Source organism: Silurus meridionalis, chromosome 25 (assembly GCF_014805685.1).
Source record: "Silurus meridionalis isolate SWU-2019-XX chromosome 25, ASM1480568v1, whole genome shotgun sequence".
NCBI classification, from domain to species: domain Eukaryota; kingdom Metazoa; phylum Chordata; class Actinopteri; order Siluriformes; family Siluridae; genus Silurus; species Silurus meridionalis.
Window position 1 is genome coordinate 15,404,003 of NC_060908.1, and position 20,156 is coordinate 15,424,158.

General features: G+C 41.6%; 2 protein-coding genes across 3 annotated transcripts in view; one reads left to right on the top strand and one right to left on the bottom strand.

The window, feature by feature from the left end:
- Positions 1-537: 537 nt before the first annotated feature.
- wdr44 (WD repeat domain 44) lies at positions 538-10,589 on the bottom strand. Its single transcript, XM_046839440.1, has 19 exons — positions 10,266-10,589; positions 9,360-9,393; positions 8,618-8,683; positions 7,396-7,915; positions 7,137-7,270; positions 6,916-7,008; positions 6,699-6,835; positions 5,888-5,971; positions 5,440-5,698; positions 5,173-5,311; positions 5,010-5,074; positions 4,093-4,212; positions 3,889-4,011; positions 3,608-3,799; positions 3,040-3,141; positions 2,829-2,944; positions 2,601-2,728; positions 1,999-2,133; positions 538-1,903 (listed from the first exon to the last, which is right to left on the bottom strand). The coding sequence occupies exons 1-19, from the start codon at positions 10,340-10,342 to the stop codon at positions 1,815-1,817; spliced, it is 2,613 nt and encodes an 870-aa protein (XP_046695396.1). The 5' UTR covers positions 10,343-10,589; the 3' UTR covers positions 538-1,814.
- A 1,655-nt stretch (positions 10,590-12,244) lies between these two features.
- klhl13 (kelch-like family member 13) overlaps positions 12,245-20,156 on the top strand; it is a 38,507-nt gene continuing 30,595 nt past the window's right edge. Inside the window, exon 1 of one of the 2 annotated variants that reach the window (XM_046839455.1) lies at positions 12,245-12,350. The gene's annotated coding sequence lies outside the window, so the exon portion shown is untranslated. The remainder of the gene's footprint in view (positions 12,351-20,156) is intronic. The other variant, XM_046839456.1, reaches the window with a different exon arrangement.

A 20,156-nucleotide genomic window follows, 5' to 3' on the forward strand; every position in this document is an offset into this window, starting at 1 on the left:
AATTCGAATCCCCCCCTGACCTTCAATGATTGTGTCCATCAAAATTGATAGATTATGAATATGCAAACTAGTAACTCCTCCTGACCTTCAATGCTCCACCCATAGTGTCCATCAAAAATGTATATGACTATGCAAATTAGACCCTGACCTTTACTGCTCTAGAAGTGTCCATCATAAAATATACATTATGAATATGCAAATTAGAAACATTTGTTCTGAAATTAATGTTTTGGTGATCGGGTGCTCGTTGACTGATCCTACAGAAATTAGGATGAGTCCCGTTCCTTGTTTTTGTTTGCATACACACCTGATCTATTCTCAGACAAACTAGACACTGTGGAATGGGTGTGGTCAAGTGCATAAACGATGACGGGTTGTGAGATGGAGAGCGTATTAATCATGAATTGTGCTCTTTTCTATACCTGCTATAGCACAAATTTCTTTTCAGTATTCTGAAAAAGTTCTGACTCCTGGGTGCAGGATGTCTTAATAAACACAGGATAAAGACCGAAACAAAGAACCACAAACGTCCTCGAATACCTCTCTCCCGAGACGTCCTCATCCGACCTGGGAAAACCATCAGACTTTATTTCTTTAGTGAATCATTTTCTTAAAAAAATCAAAGTGGTTCAATGATATCTTACAAGCATACAATAACACTGATACACACTCAACTGAAATGGTGCTGGAGCTCAAACAAGACGAATAGGAACCGATTACGATGTGTGTGTGTGTGTGAAGAACAGTCACTTTAGGGTCGCTAGCTCACGTCACCGATCGGATATGGATGTGTAACGATACGTGTCTCATATTTAACATTTAGCACAAAAGCAATACAGAGAAAATGTGAAACGGCAGGCAAAGAAAACGTTCACTGTGGCAGAGGGACAAAACAAAAGAATGTAACTTTTGCTGTATATAATGACAATTTAGTTCTGATTGGGTGGGTTGTATATGACTTCACATCTCAAATGCAATAAAACCCAACAAGCTTTTGGTAATCAGAAAAATCTGCTGAATTGGGATCCAACATGCAGCTGAGAGCGAGCTTTCATCTGTAAACACTGCAGCACCTCGAAGCCGTGATCACGTGTCTACAGCGCGCTCGTGAGGACTAATCACCGGCCTCCATGCAGATGATCACCTATACTGTAGTTTTGTTTTGTTTCTGGTGTTATATACACACACACACACATACATGTATATGCACAAGTCACCATGTCTGAGCTGAATTGCTGGAAAATTTGGTTCTCGTCCTCTTTTACTCTCCCTCGCTCTTTCGCCTTTTATGGATTTGGTGGGCGGGGCTTAATGCGAATGAACATGCCAGATTATTTCCGAATAACTGGTGTTCATTGGCGTGATGCTTGTGCGTGAAAAGTCGGTGGCGACTATAGGAATTTAAGTTCCTTGAACAGAATGTTAGGACTGAGAAATGAGTCTGTTACTGCGTAGGAGTTTCATCTCTGCGCTGCCTCCTGCTGCTGGGGGAAGAAAAAAAAGAGCGACCAAAGATAAAACAAGTGCATCGTGTTCTGGAAACGCTCCTTTGATCAGTTTTCCATCCTGTTCCTCGCGGTCCTTCACCACCTCCACTTCCTGGGTCCCTGTTCCCTGTGCAGAGAGGGCGGGGCTTAACCACGTCCCCGCTTTTCACCCCCTAACAGAGCACTCACCGGAAGCCGATTGGTAGATGGAGAAGGAGCTGGAGGCGGGGTTTATAGCCCTCTGATATAGAAAGATTTACAATAAAGTGATACTCTTTGTTCCTTTTTTTTCTTCTTTTTTTTTTCTTTTAAGTCTTTTAAAAGCGTTTAGTATTTTTTGACGTTGACGAACACTTTGATGGCGCCGGTGAAGTCGGCGGAGAGGAGAACCTCCGTGTGGTCTGTTTTTAAAGCTCCTGAGGAGAGAGAGGGAGAGAGAGGTGTGAACAGTTTAATATTGTACATGCAGCAAAAGCTGGGCCATGCAGGTCGCCATGGTTACCGGTGCTACCTGATGGGATGGGCTCCGATTCGTCAGAGACGTCGCTCTTGCACTCGGGCTCGGGTTTCTCCGTTCCCGGCTCCGGGGGCACAATCAGATCCGGGTGCGGTGCAAAGATGGCTGACGTCACGACTGCGTTATGGGCTGCGAGACAAAGCGTTTATCGTGATCGCCACGCCAACCTCCAATTATATTGGCACCCTTGGTATATGTGAGCATATCTCATGGATATCAAACACCGTTTTATACAAAACAACATAATGGCACTCTTTTAGTCAATACTTTGTGACTTTGCCAAGATAACAGCTTTAGATCTTCTATAATTCTTGATGATTTTGGAGAAAACATGCCAACGGACCTGAGACCATTCCTCCAAATATGATCTCTCCAGACCCTTCCAAATTTTAAGGTCCATGCTCTTTTGTTCACCTCATAGATTTTCTACAGTGTTCAACTCAGGACCTTTATGACCAGTAAACCAAATTTTCAGCTTTTCGTGCTCATATTTACCACGGGTGAATAGCTGGCTGGATGAAGAAGGTTTTCTGATTAAAGAACGTCTTAGCCGTTGTTAGAATCAAACGTCAGCGTTTGTGGTTTTTTTTTTTTACCTTTAATTCCTTCCCAGAAGTCGTTGCGGTCCCTGCGTACAGAGGTGAATTTGCTCAGGTCGTGGTACGTGCTCCAGATGTACACGTATTTGTCTTCGGAGCCGCTCACGATGAACGAGTAGTCGTGACTAGGAGAGGAGGAAACGTGCGTCACTTCTCTGCAATGTCAAATGACAAAATACCGGAGCAAAAGCGCTGGAGCTTATTTTACAGAGCGTCGCTCCTCACCTGAAGCTCGCTTTGATCTGACTGCTGCTGTTCACGTAGCCTTTGTACTTCATGGACAGGGACAGGTCTCGAAGGTCGTACAGGCGGATGCGCGAGTCGTTTGACGTCACCAGGATCTGTTAGGGGTTAAAAAATAAAAATAAAAACTTTTAAAAAATATATAAAGAAATTATATTATATATATGAATGTGTGTATGATACATGCTGTGACCTTATTCTCTCCAGGCAGAGGCTCGATGCCGGTAATTTTGCGCCCCACGCGGTTTCTCCCCCTGGTGGAGCGCACGTGGATCTGCGTGTGGTACTTAAGGCGCTGGAGGGTAAACGAGCATGAGAGGAAAAAAAAAAAAAAAGAAAAACAATTTAGTATCGTCTTTATGGTCAGTTGCCATGAAACCCACACGCACCTGTTACAGAATGAATAACGTGGTGATTATGAGTAACAGAAATGTCGATTCTGACCACATTTTTTGGCTGCGTCATACGGTTTTTTTTTTTTTCTTTTTTTCAGAAAGTGTGTGAAATGTATGTGAAATGTCCTCGACCCTGTTGAACACCTTTGGAATGAACTGGAACTAAAGCCTCGGGGGGACTGATCTCACTGATGCTCTTCTATCAGAATAACCACAAAATCCCCCTCAGACTCAACCCTGAATCTAATGTAAACCCTTCAGAGAAAGTACTAAATAAATCTAGAATGGGGTTTAACAGCTGTGATGGTTAGGGGCGCACAAATTTATAGCCACACACTGAAGACCGTAGTGACCTCAAACACACACCTCTGTGTCATAGAAAATGCAGCGTCCGTCGTAGGTGCCGATGACGGCGTATTTGCCGTTCTGGCAGAAGTTGGCGGCGGTGATGAGGCGCGTCTGGCCGTCCACCTCGTTCCACAGGGCCACCTTCTTGTCAGGAATGTTCCACAGACGCAGCTTTCCGTCGAGCGAGCCGCTCAGGAAGTACCGGTCGTCCTGCACAACACAGGTGCACACATGAACGCGAGGTCACTCGCTTACGCGGGCCGTGACGGGTGTCGGGCGTGGAGCGGATGTGCACTCACCCTGGGGTGGAAGGCGATCGCCGTGACGAAGTCGATGTGCTGGAAGCAGCAGAGGCACTCGCGCCTGGATATGTGCCACAAGCGAACCGTTTTATCCATGGACGAGGACAACAGGAAGTAGTTCTGCAAAGAGACGGGAAGGCGTCAAACAGTCTGATCAAACCCGTACGTGTAAATATTGAGGAGCGGATGTCCGATGCTCACCTTTGACCAGGAGAGATCCAGAAGGTCGGCTGTGTGGCCTTTATACTTGCAGAAGGGAACCTGCCTGAATGGAACGTTTTTGTCCTCGTGGTCCGATTCGTCCGCCGCTGCTCCTGCCAGCTGACGCACACGACAGAAGAATTCATATTTACAGCTGTTCTCACTTATATAATAATAAATTAATACAAGTATTTACAAGGAAAAAGAATCCACTTTATTTACCAACACACAATTATCTTAATGCATAATCAACGGTACGATACGTTAAAGGTACGTACTAAGCATCTCTCGACGCAGTGCGATCCGGTGCGATTAAAAAAATATTCAATATGGTACAGATAGTCCACTTTTATTTCTTTGCTTCGGACAGACAGCAAATCATCAATTTATTAACTGCCATCAAACAGAAATTTATAACAACAATACGGTCTTTTTCTGTTCTGTGTGCAGGAAGGCACAGCTCTACCTCTGCCATGTTAATCTGTATTCTATGTGACTCTCAGGACACGTCTCGGTTTCTTGACCTGGCAGCAGTGGTGCTGAGAGAACGTGCTCAAGAAATTGAGGAGAAAATATTGTTCACTTTCTGAATAGCTAAAAAAATAATACATCTACTAATAGTTAAATAAAAATTGGGTTTTTTTCACCGATGAAAAAACGATGCATCACATCTTTTATGGCGGTTATTTATTTATTACTTTTTTTTTTTTTGTGTGAAGTATAGGGTTATGCAACTGATTGGTGATTCATTTCTCACTGATTTGACGATAACGTTTACTGATTTGCCACTTTAATAGAAAAACCATACATGGTAGCTTCTCTTACCCTATTTGGTCAGGTAAACCAATTAATACATCAGTGTGTGTGTGTGTGTGTGAGAGTGTGTGTGTGTGTGTGTGTGCAGCACATTTTCTTACCCCTCCTTCAGTGTCAGACTTGGAGGAGCACAGACTCTCTTGAGATGGTGAAGGTGAGACACGACCTACAGCATAAGAAAAAATACAATATACGGTATATGTAATGAATAATACACTGTGTGTGTGTGTGTGTGTGTGTGTGTGTGTGTGTGTGTGTGTGTACCTTCTGTGTTGTATTTGATCCTCATGTTGTTAAAGTAGTCATGGGCGTTTTTTAAGACCCAGATGCGAACCACGTTGTCCTGACCGGCTGACGCCAGGAGCCGTCCACAGTGAGAGAACTTCATCGTCCACACCGCTCCCTGAACACACACACACACACACACACACACACACACACACACACACACACACACACACACACAAGTACAGCATTCTCATCAGCATCAAATATCAGAACTCCTGAGATTGAATCTCCTCTCCTGCTCACCATGTGCTCCCCGCTGAGGTCCTGGACCACTCGGATTTGGTCGAAATCGAACGGACCCTTAAAGCCGTGCGCCGCTTTGAATTTGACAGGCCGCGTGTACGGCATGCCCTCGTCGTCACTGGAGGACGGCTCGTCCTGCTCCGAGTGGAACACCTCGTCCCGCACGCTCTTCACCTTGTTCACCGCGCGCTCGCCGTACTCCTCCGCCAGGTGCTTCGCCCGCTTCACCGACTTCCCCAGGAACTTCTTCAGCTGCGTGCTGCACGGAGAGGAGAACACGCCGGAGTGTGAGGGGAAACGAAAGTAAAAAAAAAAATAGAAATAGGAAGGGTGAAGAAGGTTCGCAGGAAAAGAAACACGCCGAGAAAAAGAACAAACACGGAGGACAATGAACAAGAATAACAAGGCGAAGAAGCGATCAGAAATTAAACGCAGCGGATGGACAAACGTTTTCTGCTTGAGTTTCCCTCCGTCCGTGTCGGTGAGCGTAGACTGGCTCTTATCGTCGTCGTCTGACTGAGCGGCGTCATTCCTGCATAGAGAGAGAGAGAAAGAGAGAGAGAGAGAGATGCCGGTCACACTACGGGAATAAACCTTGAACACACAGTACAATAAAAATCGCGCCAAGTTGTCCTTTAGAAATCCTTCAGTGGCGTTTCAATACGAGAAATAAAATGAAAGCGAGAGAAGGAACGAGAGAGAGATGAGATCAGCAGCAGCGCTCCGCTGGAAAACGAGGACAGATGGGAACGTGGATTATGATATAGGTTTCGCTCCGGCAAAGGACCCTGGAGACACGGTGCAGCAGATACATGGCGTGACGGAAGATTAAATAAATAAATAAATAAATAGATCTCTCTGAGAACTGACTGGAAGTCACGTCCTAGGAGGAGTGCGTATTTAAATGAATGAATAAATAAATAAATAATTAGAATAAAATCTTATTTATTTGCTCCACATGACCCAGGCTTTGCCATGTGACCTTTTTACTGCACAGAAAAAAGTGGATTCAAGCACTTGATTGGATGTGTTTAAAAAAGAAAGTGAAGTGAAAATAGACGTGAGTGCTTGTATAATTATACTTCTTTTGTTTATTGAATTTTTCTACATTTCTACTAATATCGTCAGGATAACAATTTAGGGACAAAAACTAAATTCTGAAAGACTTTCAGAATTCAGAAAAAAAAAAAAACCTGGGACACGATATTGACATGATATAATCAAGAACACGTGAGCATGGGTAAACGTGATAGACATACGTGATGTACTCCTTGGTCCTCCTCATGATGTGCAGTGTGAGTGGGTTAATTCCAGCTGGGAGTTTCTCCTCAGCCTGGTTCAGTGGGATCTCCTCACCTGTGTCCAGGTTCTTAATCATCACGCTTGCCAAGATCTCCTGCGGAGACACATGAAAGCCTGAATCAATGACTGGAGATCGTACACACCTCACACACACACATACACGTGTAATGGTACCTCATCAGTGAGCTCTCTGCCGGAGTTAGAGCGCGGCCTCTGGGGTCCAGGGGTTTCACTACCGCTTGGACTGGGCTCTCGCTCATCAGATTCCTACATACACACACACACACACACACACACACACACACATCAACATAGACAACACAATAAATATAATTATCTTCATTATCTGTCAGCATTTGTTATAAAATTGTGCATAATATTTGGGATCATCTCACCTGTGCAGTTACCACTTTATCCCCACTGGTGGCGCTAGCGAGGTCCAAAGAGTGCTGCAGCTCTTTTGCGAGTCCTCTCACGCTGGAGTTGGGACTGACTAATCCGCACGGCTCCTCTGACCCCTGTCCAGACACTGACCAATCACAGCACACCTTATTCTAACGTCAGATCCGCTGACTTCCGTAAATGACGTTAAAAAAAAATCACACGTGGTCGCAGTATAAATGTACGAATAAAGAAATGAAATGGACGTCTTACCCTCCAGCCTCGTAGGCCGTAAGCTTTCCTGAGACTTTTTACTGCCGGGAAGAGAGGGGCGGGAGGGGGGCGGCGGCCTGGGAGGCGGAGCTCCGCCAGGAGGCGGCGGTCTCGACGGAGGCATTTTCTTTGTGCTCGCGACGATATCCGGCTCCACCGTAAACTGCCTGGGAGGCTTCGATGGCCCAGAGGAATCCGACTCGGGTTTGTCTCCGAGCGGCACCTGGTCCAAGACGTCCTCGTCACCCGGTGCAGACGTCCCCAGGGCGCGTGTGATGTCCGGAGGAGGAGCTGGGGGAGGAGACGTTTCTGTTCGAGATGCTTGAGCTCCATCAGGTGGCGCTTCCCGTGCGTCAGGTGCGTCCTGCTGTTGGACATCAGGTTCAGAGGAGGCTGCAGGGAGATCAGGGACTACCTGAGGTTCAGAAAGTGAGGGGGTGGAGCTTTTTTCCTTTCCGCCTAAAAGATCTTCCTCAACTCCGCCCCCTTTCTGGCTCTCTTCTATAATACTGTCGATTATCTGTGCAGTGAAAGAGAAAGAGCCGAATTAATACAGATCTCAGAAGGAAGATGTTTGAAATAAACTGGATAACGAGGGTTTCTGCAACAGCGGGGAAAAAATCGGGATACGACATTTTTTTCCTATTTGAAAGCAACAAGTCAATAAGAGAAAACAAACCTCTGACTTGAGTTTCTTGGACAAAATAAAAATATTTGATTTCATTCTCATGTTAAAGTCATTAATAAGGCAGAACTGCTCAGTGGTAAATTGTGCCAACAATGGATTCCACCCACAATATGTGATCAGCGTCACACTAATCACGCATGCAGGGGGGTTTATTTACTCATCCCCCATGGGAAGTGAATTCTTGGCCACGTTGCTGCGTGCTGGGACACGGGACGTCAGGAGCACAAATACAGAAGCCTGGGTTTTTTTTTTCTTTAAAGGAAACACTGCTGTGTGTCTAAAAGCTCTGCTGCAGCAACAAACGCGTCTTTTGTTCTCAAACGAAGCGAGCGAGTTTGGAACTCAGCCAAAGCACACACACAGAGAGAGAGAGAGAGCGAGAGAGAGAGAGAGAGAGAAAGACCAGAGTCCACGCTGATAAGGGAACGGCTCTGTGGCATGACGATACAGAGCCTGTAGCACCATGTAAATACAGCCTCACACCATTCTGTTCATATCACACAGACAGAGATAAAACAGAGAAACGAGTGTAACCTGAAGAGAGTCGTCATGGCGAGGCTCCGGCGCTGATGCTTCTGCCTGTACCGGGTTCTCAACACCCTACAAAAGAAAAGTGGATTCAACACTAAAACAACAAATCAATCAAGATCGGATTACAATACACACCACCTGTCACACACACTTCCACCAGTCCAATACGGTTTACTTATTTTTTATCCAGAGTACTCCAACATAATTTATCATCAAAGCAGTCTTGCCATGTTCAGCCAATCAGAACATAAATCTGAAATGACTGACAGTTGTGCGAGTGTTAAGAAGAAAGCCCCGCCCCCTTCTCTTACCCCTCCCAAGCTCTAGTCTAGACTTACAAGCCGTCCTCCCTCTCAGACAAATGAGTCCATTAACGTGAAATAAATCTATCAGTGCATGTTGTAAATGGACTGAAATAACAAAACACCCCACCCAGTGATGGAAAAAACAAACAAACACAAAAGCTTTAAGCCACGCCCACTTTATGGTCATATCCATATACAGATACAGTGTAGATACAGAAACAGGCATTATGTTGTATTAAACACAAACATTTCTATTGATTTGCTGTACATAGACTTACATATTTGTCTGCACTCGTCAGCTTGCACAATCGCTACAATTTGCACTTCTGGTAGATGCATTTCATTGCTGTGTACTTGTAATTTGCAATGATCTATCTATCTATCTATCTATCTATCTATCTATATATCTGAGAAGGTTTTGTATGTGACATGGTTCGTACCTGAGATTGTGGAAGGACAAACTTCGCCGGTGACCTGAGGAAAAGAAAAACCTCACCATCATCAAGTGGCACAAAACAGCTGAACTTATAAACACATGCAGTTGAAGTGGTGAAGAATTTCCTGTAACGGAAGGAGTCTCCAGTGTCAGAGCTTCGAAAACAGCACTTTCTCTCGTTATTGAGTAAAAGCGAGACAGATTGAGAGGGATGTGAGAAAAAAAGGGGGCAAAAAAAAGACTTAATTTTATGTGAGCAAGTCGAGTAAGACGGTTCCCTTTAAAAGATCCGACTCAATGAACCGACTCCTTTGACATATCACTAGTAACAACAATAAGGGTTGTTATAAACGTATTCCTATAAACGTAACGTGTGTTCCAGGTTATGCAGTTTATTAACATGGAAAACTATGTTTTCGTGCACACACACCATTGTTTTGGTATTCAATCGTTTTTTTATAAGAGAAATGAGGTTTTATTTGTATTTAGTTAACCAGTAACGTGTCAGGTGACATGAAGACTGATAAAGACCTACACGACAGACAGCTCGAAAATGAATATGTAAATACATAAATAAAGTCAAGGCTCAAAAAGTGACAATCATGATATTAGTGAATATAAATAAATAAACCACAAACCACAAGCAGGAAGTCCCAAACAGTTCGTATGCATGACAAGCACAAGGGCTGTGTTACAAATTCCTCTGCAACGCACACCAAGTGCACTAGATCGTACGCGGACACCCTGATGTTAACCCCTAAGTAGTGCAACTAGATACAGCCTAATGATCGGTTTGATACACAACCTGGCTAAATCCTCCTACAGCTTGATTAGCCGCTTTTTTTCCATGATAAACATCGCTGAGGTTATTAACGCTTTCCTGGGCTCATACCAGGACCCTTGTACTTACACTTGCGGGGACGGGGACAAGTTGACATCCTCCGCCGCGTCATAAAACTCCTCGGCATCACTCGTATCCGACGCCATTTACAACTCAGCTAGCTTAGCTCCGTGCTAGCTAGCTACACTAACCGAAGCCTCTAATTGGCTTTTAATGCGATGCTCGATTTTAAAAAAAACACACGCAAAAAAAGAAAATGACAGGTTCTGACAGGTCCTCTGACTCCCAGGCCGTCTGCTGTGAACTAGCTAGCGTTGGCGCAGAACTAGCTAACAGCTACAACATCACCCAATGAAAAATAATGGGAGAGGCCGCTGTCACTGCCCGATATGCTCTGCGCATGCGCGCAACGTTTTCTTGTCGCCTGCGCACGCGTGAAACACGATCACTAATCAACTAATTGGCGTTGACCCGGTCGCCATATTGGAAAGGAGACTTTAGATTCTACTGTAAACGAATGCACACGTGCAGGGCTGTAATTCGGATTATATTAAGTTAATCTTTTGCTCAAGATTTGCTCTGTTTCATGCCTTTTCCATCATTAGGATAAATAAAATAATTGCAAATGAGAAAGGATATGACTAGCAAACATTGTAGATGAGAACTATTGATTACAATTTAACAAATGGTGAAATGTTTTGTACATTAAAGCAAAATAAACATAGATAGATCATGCAATATAACAATAAATGAAAAAAAATCCCAGATGTTCTATTTAAGTCAGGGTCAGCGAGACCTTCTCTAATGGGCTAAATACTATCACAATCACTAACTTGTGTATATATTTTTATGCAAATATGTATCAAGTTATTCCCAATAGTTTATTCTCTTCATTTCATAGCTTTTCTCTTAGTTGTGCTACTTCTGGGAGTGTAAGTTTAGGTTCGAGATTTTATTTAATCACGTTGCTGCCTTCACATCATGTGTTGCCAGAGTAAAACCTCCCATGAGCCCTTCAGAATCAGTTGTGTGGGTACCTTTAGGATAAACATACATGTTGTTTTAACCAATCAGATTTTGAGTTGGCGAAACCAGGGCCCTTTAGCCGGCGTACAATAACATCTGCATTTTCACATCCTTTAATCGGATAATGTGGGCATGCACTAGTGCGAAACTCTGCACTTTGTAGCGCAAATCGTCCATGGGGCTTTTCCCGGTAAAAGCATTTTCCTGTAAACGGTGCAAAGATTTGTAAAACAAATTGGTATACATACGTTCCCTGCCTTAAGAATGAGTTACATTCCGAACGACCGTTCGTACCATGAATTTGTTCGTAAGTTGTTACTGTGTTCGTTATTGACTACGCATATCTCCTAATGATGTAAGAGCTATAAATACTATCAAATAAACAATAAAATTTACTAAAACAAATGTAAATAATCAAAATACTGTATACAATATTTGGTATTAAGTAATAACACAAAGAAAAAGGAAAAGAAATTCATTCAAATTAGTAAAGTGAATGTTGATAAAGTGGGGAGCGTCTGTATAAAAGTTAAGTAGGTGGAGCTAAACATAAATGGACTCCGCCCATATATTAATCTATTTACCACAACCCCCTCCCACATTTCATTTTATTTTACCGCGGTTCATTTAGAGATAAAATAAAAAAATAATAATAATTGAGAAAGTATTTGAAAGCCGAGGTACGACTCTATAAACATATAACTTCTCCTTATAATGATTTATAAGTGTGTAAATAAGCGATCATAAAATAGTGGGCGTGTCTATATAATGATTGACGAATAAGCATTCAGGACCGGAAGATAGTCCGGTGTGTTTTTTTTTTAATATGTGATAACGTTTTAAATAATGGTGTATTAGCAAAGAGCATTAACAATAAATTAAAATATCAATGTTAAATGAAGGAGTTTTTTTTCCTTTTCGGCGCTCAGCCAATCGCAGTGTTCCTTTCTGGCAACGGAAGTGTCCGGGAGGTTGTGGATGATCGACAGCTCGGAGAGCCAATCCGCGACTCCTTTGTCACCCGCACGCCAATCAGGATAAAAGAGGGCGTGTCCGGCGGAGGGTCCACGAGTGGAGTAGGTTGGAGGGGTTTAAAGAAGAAAACAAGGGCGAACCCCGTCGCTAGAGGTAAAAAAATCCGCATTTATTAAAGTTTCGGTTGTTTTTGTTTTGTGTAAAAGAATGTCGGAGGTTTATTCGCTCCCCGCTGGGCTCTGTGTCGGTTTGTTCACGGCGCTAATGTGCTACAGAAGCTAAAGGATTGATAGAAACCGGGGCTGTGTTTCACACCGAAACCCTACAGCGCGAGCTCCAGGCGCACGTGACCCACTATAATCTAGCTAATAAACTACTTTAATACATGTTTTTATTTATTATTATTGTTATTTACTATTGTTAGCATTATTCTGATGATGTCTGACTGCTGGTCCGGTTAGCCTAGCCTGCTAACTTTGAGAAGTTAGGAATAAACCTGAACAAACACTAAGAGAAGAGAGAAGCATCAAATAATCCCGATTTTATAGTAAATAAAAAGGAGCAGAATTTCTGTCCCGGATGTCAGACATGATCCGGGTGTGTGCTGTAATGTTTGTAAGAACAAAAACATATAAACAAAGTAGTAGAAGAAGCTGAAAGTTTTTGTAAACATGGAGGTAGATGTGGAGCGGTTTGACTGTTCTGCCAGGAGATCTGGAGCATCAGGAGAACATCATGTCTGCTTGCCTGAGCATGTGAGGGATTCATGTACGGTTTAGAGGAAACCAACAGTCCACAAAAAAAATAGACAGTGTACAGCAACTGAAACAAGACGTAGACTAAAATAACCATGATTACAACTAATGACCAAGCGTAGAGGACAGGACATGTTGGTCCAGGACAGAAAGACAACTAACTCACAATTGTTGCTTGTCAGACGGTATGAACCTGATTCCCATGTCGCGCTGTAGGAGCTCAGTTGTCATGTCAAAAACTGACATAATACCACATGATTAACTAATGACCAATCAGAGCAGATGGGACACATTAGTCAGAGACAGAAAGACAACTAATGACCAAGCATGAAAGACTGGACACGTTGGTCTGAGACAAAGATGCTACGTATTGGTCTGAGAGAGAAAGACAACTAACGACCGATCACAGAAGATCGGACACATTGGCTTGAGACAGAAACGCAGCTTGTGACCCGAGCAAAGAAGACGGGACATGTTTGCGTGACACTGAAAGACAACTAATGACTAAAAGACAGGACACGTTCACCGGAGAGACAACAACAAAAAAATTTATCAATACTACACAAATATCTATCATTAGTATTTCTTCCAACCCTGAAAGTCTACTATGGGAATCCTGATATTAGGTTTCGTCATTTATCGCGATATTAATCTCTCCATATCATCTGATATCTGTTACACTTCCTCGTAGATCAGAGGAGAACAAACTTTCTCGTATGAAGCGACAAAAATAAAACCTGATTGAGGAACCTGAGATGAAAGTATGTTACATTATGCCAAACTGTATAACATTAACAACGAAAGTTGCCCTGAAGAAATAGAACACAGTTCCAATTCTAATGCAGTTTTACTTTCAGAAGTTTTAGTTCAATGAAACTTATTAGTACAATATGAACATGAAAACAATTTCATTTATAGTATAATAGTTTCCCAGGCTCGAAGTTATTTCTCTGTGTACTTGTAAAATCACCTTAAATGACAGATATGAAGCAGTTTTACACAAATTCAAATCTACATATTCGCTCTATGTTTCATTTCTTGCAGCTTAAAAACAATACAAAATGTTTAATTAATGATTAGGTTATAAATAATCTGTATAATAAGTCATTACATGCCATGTGCTTTGTGTCCTGTGTGTACGTCCAGCTGTAGCTCACCTGACATACACTTCGCTTTTCCAAGTTTTCTACGAGTGGTTACGTTTTAGTGCAACATGGTGATTACAGTAAAACAAATTCACTTCTGTAATTACCTGGAGTACAATTACGCACAAAATGGTTCCTGTATTTTTAGTTAAAAACTGACTTCTGGTCTGAAATTAATCATGTGTTTGGATGTCACTTCATTTATTGACTTTCTGCTATATATGTATGGTCACATTAGCTATTTGGGGGCGGAGCTCCATAATAGTTAAACCAGAATCGTTTACACGCGAATCATTACAGCGTCGTTGCGATGCGCTTTAAATCCGAACACAGACTACACGATTTCCCCTATCGCCGGCTACCTCGTTGCGCGTTTCCATGGCGACCGCTCGTGTAGTCCGGTTCGTGAAGCCTGCAAGCTGTTGCTCACTATGTTCAAGCATGTTTGATCTCAGCCATGAGTCTTGATGGATGGAGCAGAAGGTGAAACGTAGATACTAAAAAATAAGAAGGAGGAAGAAACAGAAGAAGCAACTAAATTGAAGTTCCAGTTCTCTTTGCAGAACAAAGTTTTGCTGCTTCAGTCCTTCCTCCTTAAAGCTTTTCTCTTTTATACCTCGTTTCAGTATGAAATCTACTAAAGCACGTCAGAAAAATGTCACATGATTTGGCAGCTCTGCTTTTTGCTTTTCCGTCAACAGTAAGACATTAGGACAAGATTATTAGATTTATACCTCGTGTTGATTCGATAATTTCCGATATCGTCAAATGTTTTCTTTCCATTGAAAGAATATTATAAACTCGCAGGAAACAGCTGGGGTGGGTTTATTGGTCAAAAATAAAGAAGTGTAGTGAATTTATTATAAAAAATAGATGAATTAAAAATAGATACATTTATTAATACAAAAATATTTATTAATAAAAATAGAAGTAGAATTATTCAATCAGAAATCAAATGTACCGAATTCTGAAGGAAAAAATCAAGCCTTTTTTTTTATTTATTTATTGCAATTTTGTTTTTTAAATATGAAAAAATTCTATCAATAATATAAAAAAAAGTTTTAAGTAAATGTACTAATAGGCTAAATACATATTTATAACACTGATGTTTTGTTGGTATTTTATACATTTTTTTACATAATTTATAATCCAATATGATACATTTTATTTGATTTTAAAATTTTGTAATTTTTTTTCAGACTGAATTACAGAGAATTTATTTATTTAAAGAAAAAAAACAACCTGTAAGTAAGTACACGACCGAATGAAATGCAATACATAGGGATCACATGACCTCGTCTGTCCCTGGGGCACTGTACTGAACTGCAGGAGTGATGGGGATAAATATAAAACGTCCGTCACCTCTGCTGGTGATATTTTAAAACGCCCGTGACGATAATAATGCGAGTTAAAAATATCGGCGGTAAAAAATAGTGCCGTGCAGCGCGGGCATATGTATTTCAAGCGTGACAACACGGTAACCCTGCAAATCTATAAGCGAGTCGTTCTCATAAATAAGACCCAACACCGTCCTCCTAAACGGGGACGAATCTCCACCACCACATCACTGCCTTCAACTGGAAATCATTAATCTCTTTCTCAGAGAGTGTTTGCTCTCCTGGACTGGATGGAGAGAACAGATGATTTAATCAGAAACATGTTGAAAACGCCATATTGATTTTTTTATTCATTTAGCGTCTAAAAGCATTTACGGCAATTCGGTGAGAGGAAAAAAAAGTTTCTGAATTGCTTTAAAAAAAAAGTGTTTGCATAGTAACACAGCTAGTTTGGTTCCAAGCTTTGAGGGGGTATTTGTTACGATATCGCCGTGTCGCACGTCTCGAATTAGCCGCGTCGGATATTTAGTCTTCCTCTTTCTTGGTTGTGGCCGCTTATGTAATCTGTGCTCTCGCAGTTGCCATGGGAGTGAGCGGTGTTAAAGGCACTGGCCTTCGTTACCTTGTTGTCCGAGCTTTAAGTGTGGCAGCTGGTGCCGTAACCCGGGCCACGTGGCCGTGTCCATCAGTGAGCGTGTTGCTGGGGAGAAACGGACAGGCTGAAAGTGGACATGGAGGCATGCGGGGTGATTAAGTACAAGCCTGTTTGTTCTCCACTGGTGCACTATAGGAACGATTTCACGTTCTGTAGAGAACAACATTTTGGCGCAAAAATGTAAGAATTAAATTCGTAGTCAGATTTTCGATACGATTTTATCCACCGTTCTGAGGAAAACGTTCACACACTACTGCATAAATGAACATTTAATGTATTAAACAGACACCCCTTGTCCAGAGCAACTCATAATTATATCCTATTCATCTAACCAGTTCACAAATAAGGGCCTTACTCAAGGGCCCAGCAATGGCAGCTTGGTGGTATGGTTTCAACTCGCACTCTTCTGATCCACAGTCTTTACCACGTTCCCGCTAGCAAGCTCATATTCCGTTCCTGGTTGCTAAGCAGACCCTGCGTTCTCACGGCAGTGCGGAATGAAAAACCTCATGCTACTGTTACTACGAGATGGCTAGCTAATGAACGGTTAAGTATTTTAGATACACGCGCTAAGCACATCAGCTCTAAATACACTTGATCTCAAGGTGGGTCATGTTTATTCACTGTGCATTGCATTACACGCTTGTACTATGTATAGCCGTAGTAGCCATCCATGACAACTGCACGCGGTTATTTAAAGTGAAGGAATAAAAGTAGATATGTTATATGATAAGTTCTACTGTAGGTTAGCTAGCGGTGTTTTGTGATTTAATATTAAAAAATAAGGACTGTCAGCATCTTGGGAGAACATTTCCAAGGTGTTTATTTTTTTTTTCTTGGAGTAATAATTACTTCATTGGTGTCTTTAGGATTAGAATGACTGTGGGTTTGGACAATGGTTTTCACCACACGGATTGGAATCTAAAGCCTACCAACATGTAACTGTAATCCCCACCCACAAACAAGTTCCTGAGTCACTCCTGAGTGGAGAACATTTGAGTATTTCAAGATAATATTTGAATTTCCAAAAGACTCAAAGGTTCCTGGTTTTATTTCTTTAGTTAGTTGAAGTGTAGTTGAATTTTAATTGTCTATTTAACAACTTGTCTTGAGTTTTTAATGTCTTTAAAGCACACCATCTTTATTAGTTAATGTTAGTGAAACACTTGCCATACAGTGCATGTGTAGTTCTGAGAACAATTTTCTCAGGTTTATTTTGTGACTGCAGTCCTGAGGAGTCGACAGCATACGTCGTCCATCACGATGATGGATCGGAATGATGACGTCTTGGTATCGACTTTTGTATTGAATGTGACAGGGGCGATGTCTGTCATATGACTCATAACCTGAAGGCAAATAGCAGTTCAATTCAAAGTGTTTTTCCGTGTTTAGTCAATATCATACGGTGCAGCCACATAATTTCACTGTAGAACTTTTCCAGTTGGATTAAAAAAAAAAAAAAAAGTGCCTCAAGTTTGGTGTCAGGCCACGTTTTTGGTCTCAAGTCCCAAAGTGTTAATTTGCATGAAAATTCAACATTAAAAAACATCCAGTACAATGGACTAAAGCTCGTAATATTTGCGTTGCTTAATAGGATGCAGCTCATACCGGCTTTAGGCACAAATTGGCATTGCTAATGCGTATAATCTCATTAAAAAAACATTCACAAAATCTGCCAAGTTCGACACGAGTTTGTGTCCCGAGACATAAAATAGCTATAAAGGCATCGAGTTTGTGTCACCAGCTAATGAGCATCCTTTCTGTCTGTGTACTCACAAGGCTTGGTTTTGTCTGTCACAGTGCAAACAAAAAAAGTGAGAGGGAAAGCATATGCAAATGTGAATTGAGCTCTAAGACTTTGTGTTCAGAAAGGCAGATATCTGAACTATGAGGGTGTGTGTGTGTGTGTGTGTGTGTGTGTGTGTGTGTGTGTACAGACCATGCATGTTTACATGCTCGTGGTCCAGCTTGTCTATCCGGTATCCAATAATAAAAAAATAACTAGCTGGCAGGCTTGTCAAGCATTGGCCCAGTCACAGTAATGTGGTTAAAGCGTTAATGTCCTGTGGTAGTTAATGCTCTCAGGTGGTTACAAGATGGCAAGGTCCAACTCCAGAGCTGACCTAGAGTAGGGTCCTTTATCGGCTTGAGAATCACAGGCACTCCAAATTCGAAAATATATCGACGTGTGGCTTCAGCTGATCGTAAAGAGCTATTCGACTCCCACTCCTCCACAGAGACTTGAGAAGCTGGACAAAATCCTGGTAATGATGGAGATGAAAGTTTTGTCCCAGGAGTGAGGACATAACTGTTTAAGTCTGTTTGTAAAGCTGATAACAGATTTGATGACTTTCAAGGACACCGTTTGTAGTCCCCATGGACCTGGTGACACATTTTTTTACCCAATTTTTTTACCCACACATCTGTGTATACACTTTTTCTTGTATCAGTTCCTGTGTGGAAAATAAAGTTGTGTTCAATTAAGCTTTACAGAGCAAGTTTGCAGTCTCTGAAATTGGGAGAAAAATGGATCTTAAAGCATACTTTATCTAAGTTTTTTGTTTGGGCCCTCAAGTGGCACCCAAGCATCAAGTTCAATTTCAACAGACAACAATGTCCAAGAGCTCAAGGTTGCCCATGCTCACAGGTTTGGAGTCATGGTACACACACTCTCAGAAAATGGAAAAATAAATTAAACAGGTATAATTTGAAATGTCACTCAAATTTAATCTTCTTGAGTTATAGATGGATATTCACCATATTAAGTAGATGGTAATGTGTAAGGGCATAAAATAAAATAGTGAAAATTGATGCAATTTACTTTTTTTTATTATATTGATTAAATTGGCCCAAATGAAATTGATTTAATAAAAGTAAAGTTAAGAAAAATTCAATTGAAGGGCTTACATTTTTCTTATTTAGGGTTATAAGGTTTATATAAAAGTGTGTTTTACATTTAATATAAAACGTTCTACTTAACTGTTGTACTTATTTCAGCATACTTTAACAAATATCTGCATACAAGAAACACACAATATTTATTTACTTATTAATTCAATGTATTTATTCAGAAACGAATTAATCCCTCCTTCATTCATTCTTTCAATCACTCCCTCGATATGCGGAAAAGAGAAATTCTAGATGCTGTACATAAACGCAAAAAAATCCTTGTTGCTAGTCATGAAAACGTTGGCAGGAAGTGGCAGTGATTTTGCGCACACGCTGAACACAATCAGGTTTTTAATATGTTTGTGAGGGAATTCGGATCATGTTTCTTATGTAAAACAAGGATTTTATTCAGTACACATGCACTGAACCAAAAGTTCTGTTCTGAAACGTTGTTCTGAAATGTTACATCCCGTAGTAGCAAGCCGTGTCTAGAACTTGCGTATTTTGTATTTGATCTTATCAGACTTTGCTTTTCCCCCTCGGTGACCTTATTTAGGACTTGCTCTGGACTCCAGTCCGAGCACAGACCTGCATCTGAGCTTAAAACGATACCCCCATGAAATCATCTCGAAAGAGCTGCTGTCTTGAGACTTGACCTGGACCAGTGGAGCAAGTTGAACGATACATCTATTACCACAGATTACCTCGCTGGCACATTCTGACACCTGGCTTCCTATTCGATCCCGAACCCGTGTCGTTTTACCTTCCTCTAGCCAGAGACATGGATTATAAATAAAGCAGCCAGTTATAACTGCTCATAAACACACCTTTAAACTTCAGATTATCACCAGGCATTCAGAGGGTCAGAGGTCAGGACCAAAAAAAGGCAACAGGAACCTATTGGTGCTAGGGAAAGACCCGGGGCATTGTACATTAGAGTACAGTGTTTCCTTGCTGACCAAATGGTGGGAAAATTTTTTGATTTGAAACTTGGATGTGCTGTAAATAGAAAATCTTTGGCCAAAAGTTGTAGTTCAAAGCATTTTTAGTATCATGGTCTTATCCTCAGCTGGTGATTTTCCTTGCCACTGATTATTAGCATCTGCACACCTTCAGACTTCTCTCGAATTTATGTCGCGTACACTTCGAGCAAGTCCTAACCGAATCCAAGTTTCACT

What these genes read in the sequence shown, in the direction of transcription:
- wdr44 (XM_046839440.1), bottom strand. Translation starts at nt 10,342, where the DNA reads ATGGCGTCGGATACGAGTGATGCCGAGGAGTTTTATGACGCGGCGGAG. An exon ending in ACCTCAGCGGGGAGCACATG is followed by an intron (nt 5,312 to 5,439) that starts GTGAGCAGGAGA and finishes GTGTGTGTTCAG; the next exon opens with GGAGCGGTGTGGACGATGAA. An exon ending in GATCAAATACAACACAGAAG is followed by an intron (nt 5,075 to 5,172) that starts GTACACACACAC and finishes CTTATGCTGTAG; the next exon opens with GTCGTGTCTCACCTTCACCA.